The sequence below is a fragment of the Toxotes jaculatrix genome, chromosome 11 (assembly GCF_017976425.1).
Source record: "Toxotes jaculatrix isolate fToxJac2 chromosome 11, fToxJac2.pri, whole genome shotgun sequence".
Lineage (NCBI taxonomy): Eukaryota > Metazoa > Chordata > Actinopteri > Toxotidae > Toxotes > Toxotes jaculatrix.
This window is the reverse complement of record NC_054404.1, coordinates 11,533,444-11,545,552: the sequence shown is the minus strand read 5'-3', so window position 1 is coordinate 11,545,552 and position 12,109 is coordinate 11,533,444. Positions and strand designations below refer to the sequence as shown.

Here is a 12,109-nt window from a genome sequence, read left to right as displayed (position 1 = left end):
TGTAGTGTATTTAAACTTTCTGAGAACACACTCATACTTACAAACACACACGTACACACACACAAAGTATTATTGATGATTGAGTCCATTCTTGACTTTTGAAACATTACTTAACAAAACAATCTTATAAGTCCATTTAGTGGCTGTTCTGGAGCTTTCCTCATCAACATAGTCATCCGAAATGAGGCAGTTCAAATTTCCATTTTAAAATTTTCATTTGTCTATGTGCCAACATGGATGACACCTTAAACTGTGTAATTTCCACATTGTGGGACTATTAAAGGTTTATCTTATCTTATCTCTTCTGCAAAAAATGGAAATGTGAGCGTCTACATTTCCATGACAACTTGGCAGACTCCATCTGCTGATAAAGACGACAAAAGCTCCAGCTACTCAATGAACCTTCAGATGAGATTGTTTTGTCAAGCACTATTGATGTTTCAGCATCCTCTTCTGCTCCAGTTTCATCTTGAGCTCTGAAACCAGTGCTTTGTTCACAGTGTCCTGACTGTTGATCCCAGGCTTCCTTTTAGGTTTGGGTGCCACTGTTGCTGAGATGGTCGGTACAACCCATTGCCTCTCGCCTGGGATGTAGGGGGGTGGTGGTGGGGGCAGAGATGGGGCACAGGGTGGCGGAGGCGGGGGCCAGTGTCTAGCAACATTGCTGATGTTGTTGTTATAGTTGACATTCTCCACTATGACCTCAGGCTCCTGCTCTACCTCTTCAACTCTGAATTTCTCTCCAGGAGTTTCCGGTGTCTTGAAGGGGTTTTTTAAGTTCCAGGTGTGTGGTTTCCGTGGTCTCCTCCTTACACGGCGGTTGGGCAGGATCCGGTTGGACTTTTTGTTGCGCATGAATGTTGCAGTGGAGATGATGACTGTGACTATGACCATGAGACTAATGACACCAGCAAGTATGCCTAGGATTTGCAAAGGCTTGTTTCTACTCTGCATTAAAAATGATCCCAAAGGCCCCCCATTGAGTTGGGTCTGTAAAAGAGCACAGGGAGAATTCACATCCATGGGACTGAAGTCATAGTCTGTCACACAAAGATTAACTTATAAATATTGTCCTGTGTATGTTCTATAGTACTGCATGTATTCACCATTTGGCCAAAAATATCATGTGAGGTGCATAATACAAATCTTTGTAAAACCCAAAAATAAATTACTGCAAATGTACTGCCATAAAACTGTCTGCATAAAAACATTCTTTTTTCTATTTCCTAGAACATGTTTTGCAAATTAAACTAATTTGCTGTTCTACTATTTTTTATATTTTGTCAAGACAAGATCAGAGAGGTTGTCTAGGAAACCCATGGCTGAGACCATTCCTGAGAATGAAAGTATGAATTCATGTGAAAAGGAAAAAAACCCATACTAATTTTTTTGTCTTGGTTGCGGTTGTGGTGTCACAGTGTGATTATTAGTTCAAAACATGGAAAAGAAAAAGCATGGGAAAGTTTGTGTTTGTGCTCCTGTACTCTTTTACAGACACAGCCTTGTTCTACCACAAAATCCTTTGAAAAAGAATAGCGACAAGTCCTTGGTACCACAGAGTAAAAACAACAGTACTGCTGTGCTGATTATCTCAAGGCAAGCTTCATTTATGGTACAGGCCTCCTTATAATCTTTCTGATCTTGCCCTGAGACTGTACACGGGACTTTTTCACAGAGTTCCAGTAAATTAGAGTTGAAATGAAGATTGTCAGTGAAATGGCGAAGGTGACAACGGTCAAACAAATCCCAAACACAGCCCCTGGACGTTTCCTTAGGCCCAGGAAGTATGAGAAAAATCTGGATTTGATCTGAAAACATGACAATTGTATTTGTGTGAGAGTCAGATTTGTTTTATGACTACAAATTGCTACAAAAGCAATGATATTGAACTGATATTCTGGGCTGTGATGAACTGGGTTGTTCTGCAGGAAAGCTACTTCACATTCAAATTGATCAGAAGTTTCTGATCAATCTATATGTAATGTATATGTATTATTATTCATTTATACTTTGTTGTGACTTACAGCTTCAGTGATGTCGATCTTGACGACTGCAGTGGTGCTGAAGGACGGCTGGCCTCGGTCTCTGGCCTGGACCACCAGGGACCAGGTGAAGTCTCTCTGTTTGGTGATGTTCTGAATGATGGCCATTGACTTGATGTAGGACTTGAGCATGATCTCCCCGGTGTCAGCGTTAATGTCAAAGATGTTGTTGTCTGGCTCAGCTTTCATGATGGCGTACTCAATAACATTGTTGGGTACCTCTGCATCATCATCTACAGCCTGTGTACATGTTGATGTATTTAATTAGCCAGTATTTTGAGCTTCACTTTGTCTGACATAGTGAATCAAAAGGGCGCATATACCTCTATTTTCACCGGTGCTCCAATCACCATGGTCTTCTCGAGGAAGTTGTCATTGAAAGCGGGTGGGTGGTCATTCAGGTCCAGCACTGTCACAAAGACCTCAGCCAGGCTGTACTTCCCCTCTGTGTCCTCTGCCTTCACGTAGAAGTTATATTTAGATCTCACTTCCGCATCCAGGCTCGCCCACGGCTGGGTGTAGATGATCCCAGATGCAGACTGGATCAGGAACCTTTGAATAGTGATGTGGTTTATAACGTTTAATTCAGATTTCTCAAATGCATGCTACACAGAGCCATGTTTTTTCATGTCTTGAATATTTTATATTGACTTAGTGCATGAGCATAAGAATGTTGCACAATGTTCAATTCCAGTTAACTTAAATCATGATAGATTTAACTGTTAACATATAGAGCAAGAGTGGAATTAGATTGTTTCACTGACTGACTTGTTTAGTACCCTACACTGACTTTGTCACAGTGCAAGGTAGAGTGGCAAAGACCAGTCTATTTTCTCCTCAAATCCCATTACAGGATTAACGAAGACAGAGGATGAGCAGCCAAAGATCAGGACTGCGTGGTCCTGTGTGCACTGAAGTATTCTACAAGATGCTGTAAAAAAACGAGTATAAAGTCAGATAAATTTTTTGCAAGAAATGCAGCCATGTATTCCTTCATTTTGGAGACTAATCCGAGGTGACGCAGTTTGAAAATAGTTCTGGCCAAATAAGTATCCATTAAGCTAAAAGTGTTCCAAATCTCTCTCCTCTGCTTATTTTGGAAATCCTTCTTCTGGATGTCATGTTGACATCACATATCCCCACTAATTCACTGCTACAGACCTCAAAATCTGTTCTGAGAGACAGCCCTGAGAGATTTAACATGACCCTAACATTAAAAAAATGTATGTTTCTTTTGCTTTGCAGTTCTATTTTACCCCTCTAAGATATGCATGTAGAAATGTGATAAAAACAATTACAGTATTGATTGTCACAGTGCTGAGATGTGTTAGGCAGTAACTTTGCACAAAAAGAAGGTGATCTTTAGGACTCTATCTGTGGTGATATGAAAGGCAAGCTGGAGGTATACCGTGTGTTATCGCAAAGAGACACTGCCGGCTGAGCTTTTTTCCTCTGAGGTTAGACTTCTACCAGAAATCTAATAAAAAATGGAGCTGAGAGAAAATGCCAGCAAATCCTCTGAGGGACTACAGTGCTTAGGTGCAATAAACAGAACCACATTCTCATATGAAAAACAAGTCTGCCGTCATATTTCTGTGAAGCTTTCAGGCAGAGGTGTGTTGTTTTTTGCTGTAGATGGTCTTCATAAACAATAGTACAGTAGTCTACAGTTAAAATTCCACATTCAAGCTCACATCCAGTTCCTGTTATTTAATTCAGCTGTTTTCCTGAGATAAGTGTGCCTCAGTTGTTTTTTGAGGAAGAGTGTAGTCTCTTTTTGTTTCTAAATCTGACAAAGGGGTATCAACTGCTAATAATGTTGTATAAGCATTTGTTTTTTTTTTAATGTTTTCATTTTCATTTGCTGGAACGTCACTATCGGATTTTCTCCGCGACCACGAGTTCACCCTGACATCATCACTACACAAGGACCAATGAATAAACACAATGGAGGCAACAAAAAAGCAGACTGGCAGTTTGAGTTTGAGAATGTGTTGCTAGGACTGTGTCATAATGAAAACCTTTTGTTTTTCTTTTTTCTTGTGCAAAATAATAATAATAAAAAAAAAAATCTTACCGCTGGAAGGAATTGGAATTTAAACATGTCTTATTTTGACAGTTTGAACAGATAATGCTGTTCAAACACGTATCTAGATAGAATAACAGCCTTAAGAGAATGTGAGGAATTTGAAGGCTGTGCTGAGTCACCTCGAGTGAATGGATCCCACTACTTTCTCAGCCCCTTCTGACAAAACCCAGCTTCATTTATGTTCCCATACTCACAAGTCAGCCCCTGATCCGTAGATAGAGTACTTCACTTCACCCCATGTCCCTGAGTCTGGGTCTGTTGCCTGTGGGCAAAGACAGATAATAAAGAAAAAATATGTTGTAGCTGTTGCATAAATTAATTCAGTTTGATGTAACTTTAGTCACGGTAATCTGAATTTTCTTTGAGGGTTTCAGTGTAGTAGTAGTCTCAGTCAGCTAAGGCATGTGTACCATCAGGTTCTGACATTATTTTGGGTTCATGTCGAGCTGGAGGCCTCCGGCTAGAGGTTATATTTGTTCGTATGTCTTTCTGAAACTGAACGAGCAGACGAGTGAACTGCCTGCCACCCTGGACTCAGTAGACTGAATGAATCTGTGCTGGACTGGAACACCATATTACAGAGGTCAGCTATAAAAAGACTGATTTTTGATGTCATAGGAACATCATCATGAGCATCAGCTAATCTGCCTGTCTGTTGCTGCAGGGGTGCCTGTTCGCTGTCTCCATGTGTCCAAGGTCACTTGTTGGCTGTTTTTTTATCTGATTGAAATTGCCTGGGATCAAAGCACCGAGCCTGTGGTGTTCACGCAAGGGCAGGATTTATTAGTGAGCCTCCCTGTTGCTTTGAGCCTCTGCGGGGCTGATGTGAGCTGACAAGGGCGAATCATTTTTAAACTAAATGGCCCTAAAAAACCCAACATGTCCTTAGTGCTCATGTTGTTTCTGTGATGCGGCTGCATGTGCTACTAAGCATTACAAAAAAAAAAATCTAGGAATTTGGTGTTACACAACTAAATGAAAGTGATAGCCATCTGGCAGCTTACCTCGCCTAGCTTTTATCTACATGTTTTCACATATTATCCCAACCCCCAGTGCCCAAAAACTCTACATTTGGAGAATTAACGGCCCTCTTGAGTATTTTGTTAAAATCAGCATTCCTCTTTAGCTCAGAGTGACGTACGTTGGTGATGGCATGTATTTTTAGACAGGATGAAAACTCACTCACCGTGACTGACACAACATTGGAGCCACCGGGTGAGTTTTCTGGAATTCTGGCAATGTAGTAATCTGAGGAGAATTTGGGAGCGTTGTCATTCGTGTCCAGGAGATGAATGACGATATCTGCTGTGGCGCTGAATCTCTCCGGAGTGTCAATCTCAACTGCAAGTAGCTAAAGAGGAGAAAGATTAGAAATAAATAAATGGAAAAAGGCAATATACAACAGATGCAGCTGATGCATTTAGTTTGTATGTCAGTGTCATATTTTGAGAAGTGTGTGAATGTGATTTTTAATCTCATTTCAATCTATTGTTGTTAACCTTGTATGTGAGAAAATGGTGTTTCTCATAGTCCATGGCCGCTGAGTCTTCGACTAAGATCGTGACTTGGGCCTCATTGAGTACAGTCTGAGGGACGACTCGCAGCATCCTTCCTGGTCCAATCAGTCTCAGATTGAATTTAGCATTCGCACCCTGCATAAGAACAACACATCATCATGATTCGAAATGTCTCATTAGGGAAAATGACAGTTATGTTATATATGCACAAACCTATTTATAGTAATCTGCATTTGTTACAAAGCTATCACAAACAAGCAGACATTCAGCATAATCCATGTAGTATATGGCCCGTTCAATCAATATAAAAGCTTTGTGTCTTTTCATTATTTGAGTAATGTAAGAGAAATCAATAGGATATCAGTAGCAGTAATATAATTCTTGGTGAAACATAATATCAGTGGACAGAGAGCGCTCGCCCCGATGTTGTAACAGTATTATCAGAGAATACATTTGGTTCACATCAGCCATTTGGACGAGGCTCATGCAAGGAGCTGTGTACACAAAGAGATTTGCATAAGCTGACAAATGGCATAGTTAGGGAGCACCTTTTAATTTGTGCTGGCTTGCTTTCAAGTTGATGTAATTTTAAAAAGGATTGTCTGTAATAATGGCAGGCTTAGAGCCATTTTATAGGCAGAAAGGCAGACACCAGCCTGCGCACAATGTTGTGGTACAATGAATGTTGATTAAATCAGTTTCTTATTAGATAACAATGTGATTTGTTATTACATAATAAGAATCACTGTTCCTCTCTCCTGGCTAACTGAGGCAGCTTTCAAAGGCAATAATAACACTGTGTCAGCGCAAAAAAGATGATTCCTGCTCAGTGAAACATCAGTGTATGAGAAAATGTGGAAAACAATAACGACCTCCTCACCTGATCGGAGTCATTGACGGTGATTTTCAGCCCCCGGAGTATCTCTCCCTCCGGTGGATGTTCGTACATGGTCAACTCAAACATGTTCTGTGGGCCATTCTCCCCATAGAAAGTCGGTGGATTATTGTTCAGGTCCACCACACGGATCACCACCGTGGTCACCCCGTAGTCCATCAGTCTGCCTTCAGGACTTACTTCTGAAGCCTGGACAGTTGAATTAAAAATTGTGCCCACATGTATCACTTGTAGTCACTTGTAACTTGTAACAGACACAAGCTTGTGTAGTATTTTACCCACCAGTTTCACCAGAATATCTCTAACCTTGTGAATCCTGTTTGGAATCTATATCTAATCCAAACTACTTCATGAGAAATTTACCTGTTCTCCCTGCAGTTCTAAAGTAAGTCAGGGTCAGTATGATGAATTCTTTTAAAATCTTTAATACTCCGAGAAGTATTTTTCTTTCATTTCAGGTGATTTGAAAGTAACTCTAAGACTATTTAAAGCAGCAGTAGTGTTTTTTTTTTCTTGGTGAAGTATAATGACTTGAGTGATACTTAAGAGAATGTGGATCTGGCCTGATGGCTGAATGAAGTGCAACTCACCCTGACTTTAATGTTAAAGACTTCTCTCTTCAGATAAATGGGGAGGGTCAGAAGGGTGATAGAACCATTTGTTTTATTGATGCTAAAAACACCATCATCACCTGCAGGGACATGCAATGGACAGATGAACAGTTATATTTCTTTGACAAATTTCAGTTAAATTTCTTTTCTTCCATTCTAGTATTCTTTGAATGCTGTGCTTACCATCATCAAAGGAATAACGAATTGGATTTGGATTTCCTACATCACCATCTTTGGCGACAACAGTGAATATTTCAGATCCCTGGGAATAAGAAATCATCAGAGAGAGATTTTGCAGTTAAATCACTGGTGAAATAAGACTGATAATTAGTTGTAAAAGTCTAAGTCTAATAACCAGGATACAGAGATGACCTGCTGGATAGTTGGTCATTAAGTCATATATGGGATGCTTTCCTATGAACTGTAATACAATTTTGAAAACACCTTCAACAAAAATGAAGACTGAATTTTAACTGGGTGTTAAGTCACCCTGTGGATGGTGCACAGTCAGTCACAGCACACCATGAGAAATTTATTCTGCACCTGGTCTTCACTGAGTCTTCAAAAGGCACACTAAAATGTCATTCTCCTAATTATTCCCTTTTGGATGAAAGTCAGAATGTGTAATCTTTCTCCTGTGACGAGCTACTGCAGTGACATTTTGTAACTGAGGAGATAATGTGGCTTTGAAATGCTGTGAGAAATGGTGTGAAGAAAGCAGCTGTGAAATGCCAGCAAGTAAAACTGTGCGATATGATACATGTGATATGTTGGTTCTTATTTATACTGCTCAGAAATTAGTTGAATTCATTATGTCAGGTTACCGTGTCTTGCTGTGCTGTGATAATTAAATGTGATGTTCATTTAAGAGAGCAGTTTAAATATATTGTAATACAAAAGAGACAGAACTCAGAATTGTGTGATAAATTGTTTTCATACTAACTCCTATGATTTGCAGGTAGAATCATAGGAGAAAGTCATTGGAAGATGTTTTCCGTACTCACTGGCACTGAGACTTCATAAACGTAGCCAAAATAGGGCGTCCCAATGAAAGATGGCGGAGTGTCTTGTGCATCCATCACATTGACCGTCAGGGTAGCAGAGGATGACAGAAACTGCTCCTTGCCATTAAAATTACCACCACCATCCTGGAACAAAAGTAATGTACATTTAAATCCTCATTTAACCTTTATCCATACATATCTAAGGGTTAAATATAATTTAAATTATTTTTAGGAGAATTTTGCTCCTGGTGAAGGTACCAGTTTTATTTTTTGATGAAGTGCATAAAGGTGACTGGTGAAGTTTTCTTGTAAACAAATGTTTATGTGACCTCTGTGAATTCTCAAGGCTTAACGAATGGCTTGAATATTTTTCATTCCACATAAAAGATTGGCAAAGTCGATTTTTAAAGTATTTTTGAAATCTGCATTGTTTACATCCATGTGTACCACAGTAGGTAGCAACAGCAAAAACAATTCATCTACTGGTTGTCAAAATCTCTTTCTTTTAATTTGTAAATGAAGGCGACCTATTGCAGGACAAAAACACTGAGCGTTGATACATCCATTACCTTTGCAATGACAGTGACAAAATGTGTCTTTGTTTTCTCATAGTCCAACATTTGTCCAGATTTGATGCGAAGGACACCACTATGTCTGTCAATGGCAAACAGAGTGGACTGGGGATTCTGTAACAGAGAACAGTACAAAAGCAGGATTTTAAAAGCACACACAGAGCGTAAGGTCACATAAGTAAAATCCTGTAGCTGAAACCCCTAAACCCCATTTACAACCACTCACGTGAGATATCATGAAAAGTGGTCAGATGGCTGCATAAAAACCCTCAGTAGCCTCTTGAATTAGGCCACATCCTGTATAAAGTCTATCTCTTTGTCCATCTGGATGTAAAGAACCCATATGCTCAAGGACAGGGCAGGCAGGTGAAAGCTGCTGTGTCCAGATGTGTACTGCCTCACTCGTTACTGTCAGCCCAGGCCAGCTGTTCTTTGGTCCTAATAGTCCAAAGTGCAAACTAACATTCCCAGCAGTGTGCTGCCAAAGCAGCCCTCTAAGCCTCCAATACCTGACACAAATGTAATTGTGATTTAATCCCCATCATCATAACTACACCACCACTTTCTGTCACATGCACAGACACATATACACTGGAAAATCAAAATGATGTTAACCTCATTATCAGTATTTATCTATACATTACACTGCATGCAGATTAACATTATGAGCGGCCAGTTTCAGCCAGCGTTTCATATTTAAAAATGTCTTTTCAGTGCTTGTTTATATACTTTATTCATTAATTACAGAAGTCAGAGTGGATGGGATGTGAGTGAGCGTCAGTATTTTCCTACTGTCAAGTGATACCTGAAGGTAATAGGTGACTGAGCCCCCTGAGCCTGTGTCTCTGTCCACTGCCTCGACTTTGTAGATGCTGCTGCCAGACTCTGTCGTCTAAAATGTGCAACACAGAAAATAAATCAAGCCACAACATAAAAAAGAAATGATACAACATGTTTACTTTGATATTTTTTTCCAGTAAAATACTATACTTTTACATTGGTCCTTTTTTTGGCGTAACTTACTTCCAGTACATCAATGATTGCAGGCATGTTTTGGAAATCAGGCTTTTCATCATTTGCATCCATTACAAATACTGTGACTCTTTCCACAACCTTAAAAGAAGAAGAAGAAAAAACACAGGAAACATATTCAGGTTTGTATTAGTTTGATTCATTATAAAAGATGACAATGAATAATGTTGCGTATTTGGCTAGATGTTGATACCTTGCTACGCCCGTCTGTGATGCTGACAAGAACATCAATAGAATCTTGTTTCTGAGCAAAGATGGGAAATAAGTTAATATGGAGACATGTATGATGAAACCAATGTGATTTTATTTTTTTAAAGGTTAAATGTTTAACAGTCAAATTGATCATTTTAAGTTTACCTCTCTGTCTAGCTTTTCCACTAATGTGATGTTTCCAGATATGGGGTCAACCCTGAAGAACTCTTTGGACCCTGGATCAAAGGAAAGGCCGTACCTCACCTCCTGGCCTTCGGGGTCTGTGCCATTGAGACAATAGATTTGTGTACCTAAAGGAAGACATTATAATTTAGTCAATTTAGCCTCAACTGTGGACTGGATAAACAGATTCTAAGCAACTTCAGAATAAAGGGTAAGACATTGTTTGGTAACACCTGCTGTGGAACAAACCAGGCTGAGACACAGAAGGCAGCATTATAATAAGTACCCTGAATTGATGCAAGGTGTAGAGGGACAGCTGCACCACATTCACAGCCAGGAAACTGTCCCTCACATCAACAGGTGGCACCAGCAGATGAGCATGTTAGTGTGAGTACGTACATGCCACACAACATCTGTTCATCCATCAAAGACCATTTAACATCCTGGACTCCCAGATATCAGCGGCCAAAACACACCATTTTGTTGATTGGTTGTTCCACCAGCCTAGCTAATAGCTCACACTAAATATCCTATATGTCAGAGGTCAAACTCACCGACAGGCGTGTCCTCTGACAGGCTGAACAGTGCCAGGTTCCCATTGTGGCTGTACGGTCCGTTGTCGTAGAAGTAGGGGGCAAAGTCTGCTTGTGCTGAGGATGGAGACATTAAACCAAAATAAAATGCTTGAAAGTGTCATGTAATTCACCTTAAAGTGAAAGTGTGTAACTTTTAGAAAGATGAGAGAAAAGAATCTTTCTCATACAAATTTAAAGTTGAATTCATAAGTTATAAAACTACACTCTGCTTTATTGGCCTTACTTGGTCTGGTATGACCAGCAGCTTTTGTTTTTGTTTGCTAATGTTAGCAAACTCATGCTATGACATTGCTGTTTGTCTGCATTGAGTCACTTTACTGACTTGCATTTACCATTATTTGCTCAGTGGTGGTCACGATGGTCACTGCCATCACAGTTACATAAACCAAGCTCTCCATGCTGCGCTTGCGCCCCTTGTTTTGTCGGTCACTTTGACTGGGATTAAAGGTGAGTTACGTCAACCTCCTAAGATATCTTTTCCATACATAGACTTGAGATCTCTCAATAGACAGAAACAATAGTGCTTTTATTTATAATGTCCCATTTAGATGAATTCTGTTTATTTATTTATTTTACTTTCAGCTACATCAGTTCATCTTACCTTTGAAACCAACTTCATAAATCAATCCTGTGACAGGCATACAGAGTACAAACTCACATATGCTTATGAGAGCAACTAACCAGGTTGAGCTAAAATGTGAGTGAACTGAAAACAGAACTGAAAGAATAGAAAATTTACAGTCATCAAACCCAGAGGCCCTTAAATGTACCTGAACAACATTCACAGTCTAATCACAGTGACGTGTGCCTACTGTAAGCAGAGAATTAAGACACAAAACTTACCAAAGCAGGCCTGCACAAACACAAAAAGCTGCGGCAAATGTAATATCTTTACATTCTTCATCCTAAAGAATGAAGTCATGAAACCGCACCATGAAGACGGCTCCGTCGAGAGTCCTGTACATGAGATGCAGCTCTTAACGTGTTTGTGGACGACTGGGGAAGGCTAAGGGCATATGCTCACATGCTAATCCAATGACACATCTTAAGAGTTACTCCTGGGCCCCCTCAGTCTAGCTTCTTCTACGACCAATGCACAAGAGATGGCTGTGTTCACGGGGCAGGCAAAGCAAGGATATATCGCAACTTTGCAGATGATGGACACATATATTTTTCACAGTTGTTTGTAGATCAGCAGCTTTCATTTGCTAATGATAATAAATGAACAAATATGCAGTTTTCTGATAATGTCGAAATATCATTCATGGATGAGATGCTTGTGTCTGAAGGTAAGAAAGCTAAACGGTCAAAATATTATGATCATACAAATGTTAAATTATACTAACAATCACAACCTCTTTTGCAGTATTTAGCTT

The 12,109-nt window shown here is 39.8% G+C and overlaps 1 protein-coding gene across 1 annotated transcript; it reads right to left on the bottom strand.

Annotated features, from left to right (window-relative positions):
* Window positions 1-429: 429 nt before the first annotated feature.
* On the bottom strand, window positions 430-11,637 carry cdhr1a (cadherin-related family member 1a). Its single transcript, XM_041050273.1, has 17 exons — window positions 11,577-11,637; window positions 10,692-10,787; window positions 10,120-10,265; window positions 9,956-10,006; window positions 9,754-9,843; window positions 9,536-9,622; window positions 8,728-8,844; window positions 8,159-8,302; window positions 7,338-7,416; window positions 7,134-7,234; window positions 6,529-6,732; window positions 5,631-5,783; window positions 5,318-5,482; window positions 4,326-4,393; window positions 2,366-2,594; window positions 2,025-2,282; window positions 430-990 (listed from the first exon to the last, which is right to left on the bottom strand). Exons 1-17 carry the CDS (start codon window positions 11,635-11,637, stop codon window positions 430-432), a joined length of 2,610 nt encoding a protein of 869 aa, XP_040906207.1.
* Between the last annotated feature and the right edge of the window lie 472 nt (window positions 11,638-12,109).